This window comes from Malaclemys terrapin, chromosome 2, assembly GCF_027887155.1.
Source record: "Malaclemys terrapin pileata isolate rMalTer1 chromosome 2, rMalTer1.hap1, whole genome shotgun sequence".
Lineage (NCBI taxonomy): Eukaryota > Metazoa > Chordata > Testudines > Emydidae > Malaclemys > Malaclemys terrapin.
Window position 1 is genome coordinate 143,282,085 of NC_071506.1, and position 16,243 is coordinate 143,298,327.

Genomic DNA, 16,243 nt, shown 5'->3' on the forward strand with positions numbered 1-16,243 from the left:
ATGTCTTTTCCCCCGTGTCCCTTAACCCCACGTCACTGCAGAAGAGAGATTTTCTGGTAGCCAGCTGACTCTCCTGCATGTGGATGTCATTCCAAAAGACGTGCTCTGACTCAGTCCCATGCTATGGTTGGCTGAAGGAACCACTTGGTCACATTCTAGCCCTGAGTTATACAGGAGGGGCGACTAGATGCACATAATGGTCCTTTCTGACCTGAACCTCTATCAATCGCTACATTTTCTGCTGCTAGGAACAGAACTCTGGACCTATTTTCTCTCATTCACTTTCAGTCGGAATAATTTCAATCCAGGCCAAAGGATTTCCTCTTCCATTGTGTCTTCAGCACCTTTGCGAGCAACCAGTTACTGTTACCCACAGGTTTCCAGTTTCCTCCTGTCCCTGGGTGAGATGGCCAAGAAAGGGGTTGGAGCTCAACTGCACCTGGCCCAGGTGATGCAGCTCCCTAGGGTGAAGGGAATAAGTGTGGGGGTCACGTGACAAGACGCAGCCTGTGACTAGGACCCAGGCCTGCTGAGAGATAGAAGGGCAGCCTGTACTCAGCCAGGAGAGAGACCTCAAGGGAAGCAGGCATGGTAGGGGCTTGGAGAGTCCTTTAAAGGTCAGGGACAAGCTGGGAAGGGGCCCGCTGAGCACTAAGGACAAGGCCCTAGGAGGGAAAGACAGGGCAGTTTAGGTGATGGGGCAGATAGTCCAGTTGGTTTCAGCTCCCAGGACCAGACACCCAGAGGTGAAGGTGATTGTCGGGGCTTCTGTCCTTCTTCCCCAGTGTAGATTTGATAGTGGAGAAGACTGATGCCGTAAGGGGGAAGTGAGTTACCCCAAGGTCACCCAGTGAGTTTATATCACCAATGCATACTCGGAAGGATCCAATAGAAACATGGATTTTCCAGTCTCTTCTTTCTAGGAGTCCCCAGGGCTAAGGTAAAACCCCTGCGGCCCCTCCCCATTCTGCTCACCTCCAAGATGTGGTGGAGTTTGTCTGTGCTGGGGGGTGCTGTCAGCAGGATCGAGAGCTTGTCATCCATGTTCTCTGGGCAGGCCTTGCTCAGAGCCTGCCAATGGAGGGAGACCAGGGGTCAGGAGCCTGCATTAGCACCGGTGTGCCATTGACCAAGAGCTGGCTGAGGTAAGCGCCGCCTGGCCGGAGCTCGCACCCAGAAACCCTGCCCCAGGTCGGAACCCCCTCCCACACTCAAATTCCCTCCCAGACCTCACACCCGGCACCCCAACCCCCTGCCCCAGGTCGGAACCCCCTGCCCCAGGTCGGAATCCCTCCCAGACCCCACACTCCTACCCCAGCCCTGAGCCCCCTCCCGCACCCAAACTCCCTCCCAGAGTCCGCACCCCAACCCTCTGTCCCAGCCTGGATCCCCCTCTGGCACCCCAACCCCCTAATCTCCAGCCCAATCCCAGAGCCCGCATCCCCACCGGAGCCCTCACCCCTCCCTGCACTCCAACCCCCAGCTCCAGCCCAGTGAAAGTGAGTGAGGGTGTGAGAGCGAACGACTGAGAGAGGTGGGCTGGGCTGGAGTGAGTGGGGGTGGGGCCTTGGGGAAGGGCATGAAAGGAGTTGGATCAAGGGCGTTTGGTTTTGTGCAAGTAGAAAGTTGACAACCCTACTTAAGGACCTTTGAAAAGCAGCCTCCTTAGCACCGCTCCTGATACCAAGGACCAAGGCGTCCCCGGACATGAGAACCACAATAGGCCAGAGCAAAACGCTGCGTTAGAAATCGGAGCTCAGGCTGCCAAGCGAACGATAGCTGACAGACAGGAGATGCAGGAATTAAGGTTGTGCCTTCAGCCAGCAACTGGTGTTCATCCGTTTGCAGCACACACACACCTGTAGGCAGGACCACTATTTCCTTGTCTGTCTGCCTGTTTAGCGTCTCTCGGGCCTTACTGTGCCCATCACCGTGGTGTCTGAGTGGCAAACCAAGGGTTTGACGTGTGCATATGAAACTGCCTGACTGGAAGGACGTGGTTTGGTGTGGATCAGTGACTGCTGGGGCGATTGGTGGCAGAAGGCTCTGAGGGCCTGGCTCATTCCGACCTGGCTCATTCCAATGGCTTCTACAGCTGAGAGCAGCCCAGTCTCCTGCCTGGGTCCGACGCAAACCAGGAAGTACAGGACCACGGTTAATAAGAACAGCTCAAAAGATCATTTTCGCTGACCCAGCCCTGCACAGATTTCCAGCTTAGGTTTGCATTTTCAGCAAAAGTTCTTCTTGATTATTTTCTCCCAACCCACTTCTGCCTCCATAATAGCCAGCCACCCCGTCAGTCGCATCCTGGGGCGCTCCAGGGACAGCGTGTGTGCGTGTATGTGTACATCTGTACATATGTGTATGTGTACATGTGTGTATGTATGCGTGTACGTGTATGTGCACATGAGTGTGTGCACATGTGAGTGTGCGTGTGTATGTGTGTACATGTACCCCAGTCAGATGTATACATCTGGATTTCCTTTGAAAGAATTTTCAAATTGAGCTGATCAAGTGCAATGGCAAAGCACCCAATTCCTCTGCCCTCCCAACTGCCTTCGCTGCTTTAACGTACAACCACAACCTGCTCCGCTGGCACCTCTGACTCCTGAAAGCCCTAACGCTCCAGGGGAGCAGGCCGTGCCCTGCCCTGCCCTGGCTGCCCCGGGTGTTACCTCGGAGGGAATCGTTCCAGATTCCAATGGGTGGCAGGTCCAGGGAAGAGCCTTATCTGGCGGGAGGCTGTACCAGACCTGCCCGACCCAGGCAGGCTCCCAGGTACTCTCTGCTCGGGGCTGATAAGGCTCCTTAGCAGTTTCTCTCCAAACAAATTCCAGTTCAAGACACCTGAGAGCTCCACAGCAGGGCAGCATCCCCAGAGCGCAGCAGGGCAGGGGTTAGGGGGAGCAGTCGGGAGCAGCACCTGCCCCTCGTACGGCAGGAGCGAGAAGTGCCAGCCTCTCTGCACAGAGCAGCAGCGTTCAGCATGGGCCAGACGTGCTGCGGCGATGGGTAAGAGCGGGCTCGGAGAGTCAGAGGGTCTGTGGGGCAGCGCTGGGCCCTTCTGCTCCGCACTAGGGCCGGGTGGGCGTGTTCAGCTGGGATTGGAACCCACCAGCACTTGTGGGTGTGAATGTGGGGCTGGAACTCAATGTGGGGCGCTACTGGGGGGAAGGGCAGAGAGACACCTGGGCTGAGACCCCAGCTCCAGGGAGACAGTCACTCCTGCCCAGCCGGGTTAAATTGCCCAGCTGTGTGACAGCCCCCCCATCCCCGAGGGGTTCCCCCCCCCCGGTATGTCACAGCAGGGTAATGTGCATACTGAACGGCAGGGGTTGCCAGAGACTGGCTGGGAGAGGCCTTTGGGGATGGAGGAAGCAGCACTAAGGTACATGCCAACCTCCCTACAGAGGAGGGGCCGTGCCCCACAGGTGTGGGGAAGGGAGCTGGGACACTGCGTGGTGGGTCATTGTCTGGCCCAGGCTCTTCCTAGCAGGAGGCCGAGGCATTTTCTTCAGATCACCTTCCGCTGCAGCTTGGCCACAGGTCCCCATACCCTCTAGCCCAGCCAGGGATCCCAAGTGGGGATTGTCACGGCTGACTCCTCCCTGCCGCCAGCAGCTCTTCACTGCCAGGGAATTCCTGAAATCCTGTGTGCTCCTCCCCCGCACACTTCCTGGGGCTGTGAGTGCCCCCCCCCCCGGACAGCCCCTCCCCTGAGCTCTGAGTGCCCCTGGCCAGTCCCTCCCCTCAGCCCCCCCCCCACTTCCTGGGGCTCTGAGTGCCCTCAGCCTGTCACCCTCCCACACCCCGGGGCTGAGTGACGTTGGCCAACCCCCGTCCCTTCAGAAGGAACTCCCAGTACCCACCCAGCCCCCACACCTCAGGGTTCCCCTCCCTGCGGCGCTGTGGCCATACCCCCACCAGGGCCGGCTTTAGGCCAATTCAACCAATTCCCCTGAATCGGGCCCCAGGCCCAAGCCCCGGTACGGTGTACCGGCAAGAGGCAGTGCACTGTACCAGGGTGGTCCGGCTACCCCAGGGGGCAATTTAAAGGACCTAGGGCTCCCAGCAGGGTCCGGAGCCCCAGGCCCTTTAAATTGCCACCAGACCCCCACTGCTGGAGCCCTGGGGTAGGGCTGCGGGGCTCTGGGGGCTATTTAAAAAGTCCGGGACTCCCGCTGCCTCTACCGCCCCGGCCCTTTAAATAGTCACTGGAGCTCCGCTGCTTCCCCAGGGCTCCCGCAGCTATTTAAAGGGCCGGGGCGGTAGAAGCAGGGGAGCCCTGGGCCCTTTAAATAGCCCCCAGAGCCCTGGGATAGTGGGGGACTCGGGGGCTATTTAAAGCTGCCTCTGCTGCACCCCGTCCCCGCACCAGCCCCGCACCGCCTGCCCTGCCCGCAGCCAGCCCCATCTCCAGCCAGCCCTGCACCCGCTGTCCGCAGCCAGCCCCTGCTGCACCCCTGCCCTACCTCCAGCCCCGCCCCCCCTGTTCTGCCCGCACCAGCCCCGCCCCCCTGCCCTGCCTGCAGCCAGCCCTGCACCCCCTGCCCACAGCCAGCCTCTGCCGCACCCCCTGCCCTGTCTCCAGGCAACCCCTGCCGCACCCCCCTGCGGCCCTGCCCAAAGCCAGCCAGCCCCACACACCCCGTCTCCAGCCAGCCCCGCACCCCTTGCCCTGCCTGCAGCCAGACCCTACCTCCAGTGAGCCCCTGCCCTGCCTCCAGCCAGCCCCATGTCCACTGGTGCCCTGCAGTTCCCAGGGCAGTAACCCTGCACACCTGCTGCAATGAGGGGGGCAGGGAGCAGCTGGGACCCACACATGTGCACACCACTAGGGTGACCAGACAGCAAGTGTGAAAAATCGGGACAGGGGGTGGGGGATAATAGGATCCTATAAGAAAAAGACCCAAAAATCGGGACTGTCCCTATAAAATCAGGACATCTGGTCACCCTAGCACACCCCCAGGGAGTGGCGGGGACCCACAAAAGTGAAACGGAGCTCATTAATAACCGATCAACAGCATATATGATGCAATGTACATAATATATAATTTTATTTTTTATATAGTTATGGAAAGTAAATAATACATGGAAGAAATGAAAGGCTTTTTTTTCCATTATTTTTTTTGTTAGTCATCCCTGCCGGGGCCCTGCCAAAAATGTTCGAATTGGGCCCCGCCCTTCCTAAAACCGGCGCTGCTGGGGGTATCCAGTGGGAAATGCCCTCCCAGGCAGAGTGACCTGGCAGAATCTGGTGCCCATAGGAGTGCTGCCCCCCGTCGCCGCTGGGATGGAAGGAGACCTTGAACTTTGCTTGTTTGCCATTTGGAGGGAATTCGTTCACCCTCACCCCATGCACCCCCCAGGATGGATCCTCCTCCAACCCACCTCCTTCCCCCCTCCTCGAGGTCCCATTGCCGAGTGCTCTGCTGCTGATGCAGTGCTGGCTGTTTGAACAGGAGCGATAAGGGGGCCAGGGCCACTGGGGGTCAGCCAGGCTGGGGGTGTGTGAGGCGGGATGAGGGATCAGCTGTGGGAAGCAGAGACTGCTGCAGATGGGCTGCTGGGGGATGAGTGGGGCTGGCGGCACTGACCTATGGGGGCAATTCAGCCCTCCTGATCCCCTGTGCCCCCTGCTTGCCTGCTCCCCACCCAGGGCAGGGAATGCACTAGCCCCTCTCCCCTGCTGGGAGTCTTCTGTGTTTTAAATGGGTTAGAGGCAATTTGGTGCCCATGAAAGCAAGAGCCTGAGAGTGCAGTGTGATGTGGGGGTAGGGACTAGCCCCCTTCGCTGCCAGTGCCCCTCAATCCCGACCTGCAGCCCTTCTGCTATCCCAGCCCTGGGTTCCCCACAAACAGCTCTGCTGATGCCCCTCACTCCCGACCTGCAGCCCCCTCCCCCAGGCTGTCAGCTGATTAATTAAAAGGACCCTCCCCTTCAAATGGGCTTGGCCGTAGATTTGTCAGTAACATTTCTGAGCAATAATAACCATACATGACACCATCTGTAGCCTGGCGCTCCTGCCCCACGGCACAGTCCTGAGCTCACTGTTCACAGCCAGCACAGACACACCTAACACAACCATGATACAAATGGCAAACTGTGGGGCACGGACCCATATAATGGCATGATGGGGGCTGTGAACGAGTCACTCAGCCCGGGGCACTCTCCCCTCGCAGTCAGTGCAGGCCCCAATGCCCAAAGCCAGCGCTAGGGAGCGCTGTGCTACAGGCAGTGAGGTGGGGGCTCAGTGGGGGGGATCGCCCCACACACACTCAGTGCTGTTCCCAGTGCCCCAGAGCGGCGCTGCAGGATCCTGACAGACTGTTCTGGGGTGTAAGGCCCCCACCCCAGCACTTTCCGCAGGAGTTGGGGTTCGGGCCCCATGTAGCAATTTGTGGCCAGCATGCCCCTCCAGGGATGCTGGATTCCCCTTCTCAGTGGCTGGGCTGTGTTACTGTCAGCAGCAGCCACGCTACAGCCCAGCACTGGCTGCCTTCCAGCAGGGCATGCAGTGATCTCTGAGCGCACACGGCCCACACCCTGTGTACACATGTGCACCTACACATGCAGCGCTGCAGACAACACACACCCAGCTGCACGCGCACACACACACACACACACACAAAACACACAGGCAGTTGCATGCACCCTCCCAGAGTCTGTTTCCAAGCACGGAAGGGCTGGTGCTGACTATGGGGCTCAGAGCCCACTCCCCCCGGCCCAGTCCAGCTGGTAGCTCCTGTTTGGTTCTGTCAGGGGAGGGACGAGCCAGGCCTGATGGGGTCTGGCCCGGGGGGCTCTGGGGTGTCACAAGCCACAGGCAGGCGGCCCAGGGGGCCCATTATCTGGGAGTGCCAGGTGGGTATGGCCCCTGCGATCTCCTCCATGCACATCACAGGGTCACAGCCCTGCTGGCTCCATGACTCAGCACCCGGCCCCACCCTGCCCCAAGAGCCCTGCCCAGGGAGTTTGGCCCAGCACATGGGGCTGCAGAGCCCTGGCGTCAGCTTGCGCCATTACTAGCCTGCTCCTCAGGCCCAGCCCTCCGCCGCCAAGCAGATGTCAGGGGCAATGGGCAAGAGCAGGGTCTGACGTGCTTTGGAAGGAGGGGCTCTCCCCAAACCACTGGTCAATGTACTTGAGTGGCTTAACAGTGCACCAGACTGGGATGTGGCCAGGACTCCTAGGTTCTCTCCCCAGTCCTGGGAGGGGAGTGGGTCTGGTGGGTTAGAGCCAAGGCCGGCTCCAGGCACCAGATGAGAAAGCATGTGCCTGGGGCGGCACATTGTAAGGGGCAGCATTGTGGCCTGGTCTGCAGCTCTGGAGCCCCCGGCCGGCTTCCCGCTCTCCGCCAGTGCCAGCCCAGTCCTGCAGGGGCACGAACCCCGGCTTGCGGGGGCAGGAACTAGCGATCCCCGCTGCTCACAGTGCTGCTGGGCTCCCCGGGATGCGCCACTCCCCGCCACCTGCACCGCCTCCCGCGCCGCTCTGAGCCTGGCCCGGCCGAGCCGCCTTTAAAGGAGTGGCTGAGCCAGCACCTCCTGGAGCCCCCAGGGGGTCCATCTGCCCGGCCAGGAGAGTAGGGTTACCATACTTAACAAATAAAAAAAGAGGACCCTCCACGGGATCCTGGCCCCGCCCATTTCCCACCCCCAGCCCGCCCCAACTCCGCCCCGACTCCGCCCTGACTCCGCCCCGACTCCCTCCCACTCCCAGCCACACGGAAAGGGCTGCCCGAGCACTACCGGCTTCACGGTTTCCCGGGCAGCCCCCAGACCCTGCGCCCCCAGCTGGCGCTTCCGCAGCGCAGCTGGAGCCCGGGAGGGGAAGCGCCCAGCCGGGGGCGCAGGGTCTGGAGGCTGCCCAGCAAACCGTGAAGCCGGTAGCGCTTGGGCTTCGGGCAGCCCCTATGCCTCCGGACCCTGCGCCCCCAGCCGGGCACTTCCCCTCCCGGACTCCGGCGGCGCAGGGTCCGGAGGCATGGGGGCTGCCCAAAGCCCGTAGCGCTCGGCTCTTAAACAGAGCTGAAGAGTCGGGGAGGAGCAGAGCCGCCGCGGCCGGAGGTTCTGCTCCTCCCCTGACTCTTCGGCTCTGTTTAAGAGCCGAGCTGCCTGAGTGCTACCGGCTTCGGGCAGCCCCCATGCCTCCGGACCCTGCACCGCCAGAGCCCGGGAGGGGAAGTGCCCGGACAGTGGCTGGGGTCCGGAGGCAAGGGGGCTGCCTGAAGCCCATAGCGCTCGGGCAGCTTGGCTCTTAAACAGAGCCCAAGAGTCAGGGGAGGAGCAGAGCAGCCGCGGGAGGGGAAGTGCCCTGCCGCATTTTCCCGGACATGTTCGGCTTTTTGGCAATTCCCCCTGGACGGGGGTTTGAGTGCCGAAAAGCCGGACATGTCCGGGAAAAATCGGACGTATGGTAACCCTACAGGAGAGACACCCCAAGGCTGGAGGGGGGAGCCCCTCTCGCCCGGCTGCGAGTGGGCTGCAGTGCCTGGCTGCCCACGGGCGGAGGGAGTGGGCAGGTGCCACCCTTCACCCCCCTGCGAGCCGCCTTGACCACCCTCCACGTGCTCCCTGCGGCTGCGGTTGTTTTTTTTTTTTTTTGCTTCGGCAGTCTAGCCGCCCTTTATTTTATTTTTTTGGCTTGGGGAGGCAAAAAAGCTAGAGCCGGCCCTGGTTAGAGCAGGGGGGCTGGGAGCCAGGACTCCTGGATTCTATCCTGGGCTCTGGGAGGAGAGTGGGATGTAGTGGTTAGAGCTGAGGGAGGGGGAATCAGATCTCCTGGGTTCCAGTTCTGGCTGTTGAAGGGTGGGGGTCTTAGGAAAGCCCTGTCTCTGCTGTGTGCCTCAGTTTCCCCCTATGGTCTAGCTCCTGCATGGGGGTTATAAGGCTGGAAGGGGCCCTGCGGTCTCCTGGCTGATCCGGGACAGCCCCTGAGATGCATATGGGGTTCTTCTGGTAAAGCCGAGTTCGCCTCAGGGGAGGCCTATGTGCTAATGAGACCTAGTGAGCACACAGCTGCTCTGCCTCTGCAAGGAAAGGACCCGGTACTCACCAGTGGTGGGGGCACCACTGAGGAGCCCCCTGGGAGGTGTGCGTGCAACTTGAATGGACACAGGGATGCAAGTCACACAGACTGCAGCACAAGTGGGGCCACTAAGCGTTGGGGTGAGGGGGTTTCTAACTAAAGCAAGTTGCACCTTAATCTTGTTCATAAAGCATTTGAACAGTATCTGGAGCTCGGCCCTGCAGAGCCACCGCTCAGAACCTGGGCTGGGTCAAGGGCCTTACAGGAATAGCAGCCCCACCTGACTGGATCAGACCAAGGTCCCCCAAGCCCAGTCTCCTGTCTGCGCGGGGGGGGGGGGGGAAGGGGAGTGTAGGGGGGTGGAAAGGGACCGACTGTGACAAAGTGGGACTGTTCTTAATGTTTCCTCTGAATACTGTGTGGGTGCCTCAGTTTCTGGCCGACCCTCTGCTGCCTAGCAACTAATGGCCAGGCCCTTCCCCCCTTCAAGGGGATGCTAAAGGGGTGGGAGAACAAAGAGGTCAGGTGACCTCGGCTGGAGGTGATTTCAGAGTTGGAGCTACCTGAGGACTAGGAGTGAGGGCAGACGTGGGTGTCTGGCTCTCTGAACTCCATAATGGACCTGGCCGAGGGGTCCCGTTTGCCCCTGTACCTACAAGCTCTGTTTTAGACCGTGTTCCTGTCATCTAATAAACCTCTGTTTTACTGGCTGGCTGAGAGTCACTTCTGACTGTGAAGTGGGCGTGCAGGACCCTCTGGCTTCCCCAGGACCCCGCCGGGTGGACTTGCTGTGGGAAGCGCACGGAGGGGCATATGCTGAATGCTCCAAGGAGAGACCCAGGAGGTGAAGCCGTGTGAGCTTCTTGCCCTGAAGACGGTCTGCTCCGAGGGAGAGGCGGCTCCCCAATGTCCTGACTGGCTTTGTGGGGAGCAGTTCCAGAGCATCGCCCGGGGACTCGGTGACACCGTCCCCCTGTGTTGTTAGGTCTCCTGGCCCGTTAGACTGGAGCAGTGAGTGAAGAGCAGGAGGATGAGTTTACCTCTGTACGCAGCATTGGTGAGCTCTACGGCCTCCGGTTCTGATGCCACATTTCAAAACATTATTCTGTGGTCCTGCCTGGAGAGCAGGGACCATTGCAGACGACCGTTCATGGCCCCTTCCAGGCCTAGGCTTCTAGGAAGAAGGGGGTTAAACATTGGAGACGGGCCAGCAAAGAGCCCCCAAAGACTTGGATGGCTGGAGGAAATGCCTGAGTGCAGGAGAATTGGTCCATCTGATTAATACGTCCAGAACAGGCTAAACGTTGCCTGGATTACAGCACAGGCTGCTAAAGTCACCTAATGGAGCACGGGAGAACAAGAGCCAGCGGCCGGAAGCTGAACCAAATTGAAATTAGAAATAAGGCATATGCACAGAGTCAAGAAGGAGGTGATGGATTCTCCATGGCTTTGGCCAAGGCCCGGGGCCTTTCTGGAAGACGCTTTAGTCATTCCCAACTTTTTCCCGGCCTTCACATCTATGAACCGAGGAGTGTGAGATGGCCAGGGGAATGCCAGGGGAGCATGGACTATGGTAACGGGCTTGGCTATAGCCTCTGGGAGGCCAGAGCTCTGGTGCTGATCATAGAGAGACAGAGGGCTGTGGGGGCTGGATAGCAGGGGGCTGTGTGGGATGGACGGACAGACAGAGGGCTGTGTGGGATGGATAGCAGGGGGCTGTGTGGGATGGACGGACAGACAGAGGGCTGTGTGGGATGGATGGATGGACAGACAGAAGGCTGTGGGGAATGGACAGACGGACAGCCTGGGGCACCCCCATCCCATGACTCTTGGGTGCCAGTTATCCAGGCTGGCTGAGACAAAACCGTGTGTCCCTCGCAGATGCTGTTTCACATCCCCCTTAGTGACTAACCAAGGAGACCTCGGGGGGCTGGTTACCCACATCTCCCTCCCCCTGGAGCAGACAGGAGACTGGGCTGGGGGGACTTTAGTCTGATCCAGTCTGGAGGGTCAGATATTCCTGCCCCAGTAAGGTCCTTGGCCCAGCCCCAGCGGTGCCTCCCAAGGCCAAGAACATAAGAATGGGGGTGCGTGGACAAAGGTCCATCCAGCCCAGTGTCCTGTCTGCTGACAGTGGCCAATGCCAGGTGCCCCAGAGGGAGTGAACAGAACAGGGAATCATCAAGTGATCTCTCTCCTGCCGTCCATCTCCACCCTCTGACAAACAGAGGCTAGGGACACCATTCCTTACCCATCCTGGCTAATAGCCATTAATGGACTTAACCTCCATGAATTTACCCAGGTCTCTTTTAAACCCTGTTATAGTCCTAGCCTTCACAACCTCCTCAGGCAAGGAGTTCCACAGGTTGACTGTGCGCTGTGTGAAGAAGAACTTCCTTTTATTTGTTTTAAACCTGCTGCCCATTAATTTCATTTGGTGGCCCCTAGTTCTTATATTATGGGAACAAGTAAATAACTTTTCCTTATTCACTTTCTCCACACACTCATGATTTTATAGACCTCTATCATATCCCCCCTTAGTCGTCTCTTTGCCAAGCTGAAAAGTCCTAGCCTCTTTAATCTCTCCTCATATGGGACCCGTTCCAAAACCCTAATCATTTTAGTTGCCCTTCTCTGAACTTTTTCTAATGCCAAGCTCCAGATACTGTTCAAATGCTTTATGATCAGGGTCAACAAGATTTAAGTGCAACTTGCTTCAGTTAGAAACCGCCCCTCCATCTGCTCAGTGTCCCCCCTTGTGCTGCGGTGCCCGTGACTTGCATCCCCCCATCACCGCTGAAAGCCCATGAGCAGCGCCGCAGAGCTGGGACAAACACTCTTCTGTTGTGTCGTATGTGATGGCTAAATTACTATCACCCCACAGCTGGATGGCAAGTTTTGAGACATCGACCTGTGGGGTGTGTACAGAGGTACCCTGGCCAGTCTCCCACCCATCTCCGGGGCTCGGGGCGCTGGATAAGGCATGCCGGGCTGGGGCTGCAGGGGGACCTGGGTTGGTACCATAAGGACAGGGAAACCAGAGACTACAGCAAAGCAGCCCTCGCTGGAGGGGAGAGATGGGGCTGCCTGGCCCCACCTGAGATCAAGAACTGCTGAAACTACACTGTGAGGGGGAGGGGAGCACCCTGGGTTGGCGGGTGGGCATGGGATGGGAGGCGCTTCAGGCTAGCAGGTGGGCATGGGATGGGGGGGATGGGCTGATGAGTGCATGTGAGATGGGTGAGGGGACATCAGGTGGGCACAGGGTGGGCAGCAGGGAGGGGAAGCCCAGGGTAGGATGGGCAAGTGGGGGGCAGTCCCAGAGGGTGGTGATCTTGGGTCAGGCACGGGGTTGGGGAGAGCACCCTAGGGGCACTGTGTGTGTGTGCGGGGGGCTCGGGCACGGGCTGAGGGCGCGCCGGGCGACACTGGGGGGGAGCCGTCCCCGCTGGGACGTGACCAAGCCCCGCAGTCTCCGGCAGGAAGCCCCCTCCTCGCCCCGCAGCGAGCCCCGCGGACGGGCCGGGGCGGGGCGGCTGGCCCGGCCCGATAGCCGGTCAGGCGATAAAAGGCTCCACTTCCAGCCGCTCGCTCGCTCTCCTGGCCAGGGCTCACCGCACCGCACCGGCCGCGCTCATGGGCAGCCTCGCCGGGGAGCCGGACGCCGCGCTGGCCCCGCCGCAGGACGGGCCCCGGAGCGCCAAGGAGCCGGGGGGCGCCGACGGCCGCGCCCTCAAGAGGGCCTGTCAGCACCGGTAAGGAGCAGCGCGGAGCCGGGCGCCCAGAGCCGACGGGGATGGGCCCCTGCGGCGGTGGCTCGGGAACTCGGAGCTAGCGCCCGGGGCACGCCTGACGCTCCGCTCACCAGCTCGGCGGCAGCCCGCCAGGGGCGCTTGGCCCCATCCGACTCCTCCGCGGCGCCTCGACTAACCGGGAGCCTTGCGCGGGAGTCCCATGGGGAGGGGGGAAGGCGCTGGAGCCTGCCCGCCCCCCCGGTGCAGAGCGCCCCCCCTCCGGGGCTGGCTAGTGACTCCCCAGCAAACCTGCCCCCCCCCAGCTTCATTAAAACAAACCTTAAAAACCAAAGGAGCAGAGTGGGGTGGCACTGCCAGGCCTGCCTGTGCCTGGCCTGTCTCTGGTACAGCCGGGCCCTGATCTCAGTTGGTCTCTAGGTGCTGCTGTAATGTCCAGGACTCTCAGAGCTGGATCTAGGTAACCAGACCTGAGCACCCAAGGGAGTGTGTGGATTGTGAGCAGTAGCTCTCTGAATACCCTGAGGGTGCTGCGGTCGGGAGCTGTGTCTGGCTTGGGTGGGCTGGGGGAGGGGGTGAACTTATGCCAGGCACAATGGAGGTCACTATCGTTATCCCTGTTCTGCTGGTGGGGAAACTGAGGCCCCATGAGGGAAAGTGACTGCATGAGGCTGTTGGCAGAGCTGGGAATAAAATCCAGGTTACCTGTGCCTCAGGCCACCTGGGCCCCAGGCCAGCACTCTCTCCACTAGGCCATGCTGCCTGCCTTGTTGCTAATGATTTTAACCTCCCTTGCCCTGGGTGTAAGTGATGACACAAGGTGCAGCGTGAGAGCATCCAGCTCGGGCTTCCAGTCAGGACAGCTCAGCGAGAACAAGTCTCTCCATTCTTTAAAGCGCCCATCACTGTGGTATCTAGGCACTGGGCCTGCCGTAGTAGCCACTGTATGTAGACTCTCCCCAATCTGTGACCTCTTGAGACCTGTGAATTCCTCTAGCCCCTAGATTGCCAAGGCCTTTAAAGTAGGGTCAGTATCCCTGTTTAATTGATGGGGAAACTGAGGCACAGAGTCACAGGATTTGCCCTAGGTTGGCTGGTGAGTCAATGGCAGAGCTGGGCCTGCCTGCCCCATGTGGCAGGCGTAAGCCTGGGGACAAAGCATTGCCTCCGAGTGCAGCAAAGAAGGGTTAAAATGCCCCAGCCCCACAATCTGATCTGAGGACAGAGCAGATGCACCTGGTGCAGCTGAGCCTACTGGGCAGAGATCTGGGAGGGGGCAGATCTTGGGAGTGGGGGAGGTGGGGGTAGGGGGGCTGGGGGCCATTCCAAGAAGCGGGGGCCAAGAACAACCCAGTCTCTGGGCCCATGGACAGTAGGGTGACCAGATGTCCCGATTTTATAGGGACAGTCCTGATTTTTGGAACTTTTTCTTACATAGACTCCTATTACCCCCCCACCCTTGTCCTGATTTTTCACACTTGCTGTCTGGTCACCCTAATGGACAGTTCTGTGACTGTCACCAGGGGGATCCAATCCTTCCCTCCCCAGGATTGAGCTCCCCAAGGGCATCCTGAGACACGGGGCCTGCTCCTGCTCCCGCTGAGTCACTGGGAGCTCTGCCATGGGCATCAGCTGGTGCTGGTGGGTGCTGATCTCTCACAAATTCCCTTGGGCACCCTAGATGCCAAGGCAGCCATTGCCTGAGACCTCTGGGGCGTCTCTGTGGTGCACGCCCCATTTCAAAAGGCGTTTTTCTGCTCTAATAATTTGTATTGTCTCATGCTGGCCTCTATCGCCCATCTTAAAGGGCCAGTGCCCATACCGCTGCCTCCTCCAGGCCAGATCTTTCTTCCTTAGATGCCCAAGAAATCCCCCCCTCCTCCAGGATCAAACACAGACAGCAGAGTGTGTGTGTGTGGGGGGGGGGGCGGGTGAGCAGACCCAAAGCACCAGAGCAAAAGGAAATGTCCTGAGGGGGCTCTAGAGGGCTCAGACAGATGCCAAAGGGTTCCATGCGCCCGGCAGGGCTCGCCATGGCAGGGTCTGAGGAGTTGTCAGCCTAGCAGCCCCCAAATCAGGGGCACAATGTAGGCCAGTGGCTCACCTGTGAGCCTGAGGCATGGGAGACCTGGGTTTCCGTTCCCGGCTCTGCTCAGGCTGCCGCTGCTCTGTGCCTCAGTTTCCCCATCTGTAAAATGGGAGTGGGGGTGCTATTCTGACCCACTACAAGATCTGTGATTGAAAAGCACTGCATGACGGAAGTGGGGTGTGCAGAAAAGCAGGGATTCAGCCTGGTTCTCTGTGTGGGGCACAGTGTTTCCTCCTCATAGTGACAGCACCTCCTCCCTGGACACAGAATTTGCCTGTTCCCCTTTGCTTTCTGACTGCATGGGAGGCTGCCCTCTCTGAGCGCAACCTGGCTTCGTTCCTCTGGGTAGTATGGGGAGGTGGGGGCTGTTTGAAAGAGGGCGATTCTCCAGGAGTTTTGCTGAAAGTTTTCTGCCCTCATCTCTGCTGATAGCTACATTCTCAGCTAATAAAAAAGGACAGCAAAATCCAACCAGTAATCCTATATATTTCTCTTCCACAGCTACCTCTTGCGGCAAATCTCTGAGGGGGGGAATGAGGGGTGCAGGGGAATATAGTGAATGAAAGAGGGAAGGGGAACACACACGTGCAGGGCCGCGTAGGGAGGTGTAAGTGAGAGAGGGAATTTGGGGTGGAAACTCCAGCAGTTTTGCCCTGCGCTGGTGAAACGAAGCCACTGGAGACCTATTTGAACTGTTCTGTCTCCTTTGTGCTGGCCTGCAGCACCGTGTGGGTGAATCCGGCTGTTAAAAGATGTATTTAAGAAAATGGTTTAAAGTTGATGCTTCATTTCTTCAAATCCTCCAAAATATCCTGCGGTAACGTTCAGGTTGGGTTTCTCGTTCAGTGTTTGTGTGTGAAACTATCAGTGAAAAACGTTGAGCGCTTCAGTGCAGGGACTGTTCTTTGTTGCTAGGTACAGAGCCTAGACCGGTGGGGTCTCCATTTCAGTGGCAGCCTCTAGGGCAGGGGTGGGCAAACTATGGCCCCGCGGGCCACGTCCAGCCCGTCAGCTGATTTAATCCAGCCTACCAGCGCCTTCTGGGGAGCAGGGTCTGGGGCTTGCCCCGCTCCAGCTGGGGAGCAGGGTCGGGGGCCACTCCATGCACCGCTGCTCCCAGAAACAATGGCATGTCCCCCCTCCAGCTCCTATGTTTAGGAGCAGCCAGGGGGCTCTGCGTGCTGCCCCATCCACAGGCGCCACCCCTGCAGCTTTTATTGGCCAGGAATTGCGGCCAATGGGAGCTGACTGTGCACGGGGCAGCACACAGAGCTGCCTGGCCATGCCAGAGCCGGAGTGGGGACATGCCGCTGCTTCTGGGAGCTGCTTGAGGTAAGCGCTGCCCAGAGCCTGCACCCCTGACCCCCTCCC

At 59.4% G+C, this 16,243-nt stretch overlaps 1 protein-coding gene across 4 annotated transcripts in view; it reads left to right on the forward strand.

Annotated features, from left to right (window-relative positions):
* The first annotated feature begins 2,846 nt into the window (after positions 1-2,846).
* LOC128831565 (cytosolic purine 5'-nucleotidase-like) overlaps positions 2,847-16,243 on the forward strand; it is a 42,368-nt gene continuing 28,971 nt past the window's right edge. For 2 of the 4 annotated variants that reach the window (XM_054018097.1, XM_054018099.1), the window contains exon 1: positions 12,649-12,786. In XM_054018097.1, coding sequence (XP_053874072.1) covers positions 12,668-12,786 — 119 coding nt within the window. In that variant the 5' untranslated portion in view covers positions 12,649-12,667. Of the gene's footprint in view, positions 3,013-12,648; positions 12,787-16,243 lie in introns of those variants that run through there. The other 2 variants (XM_054018100.1, XM_054018101.1) reach the window with 2 other exon arrangements.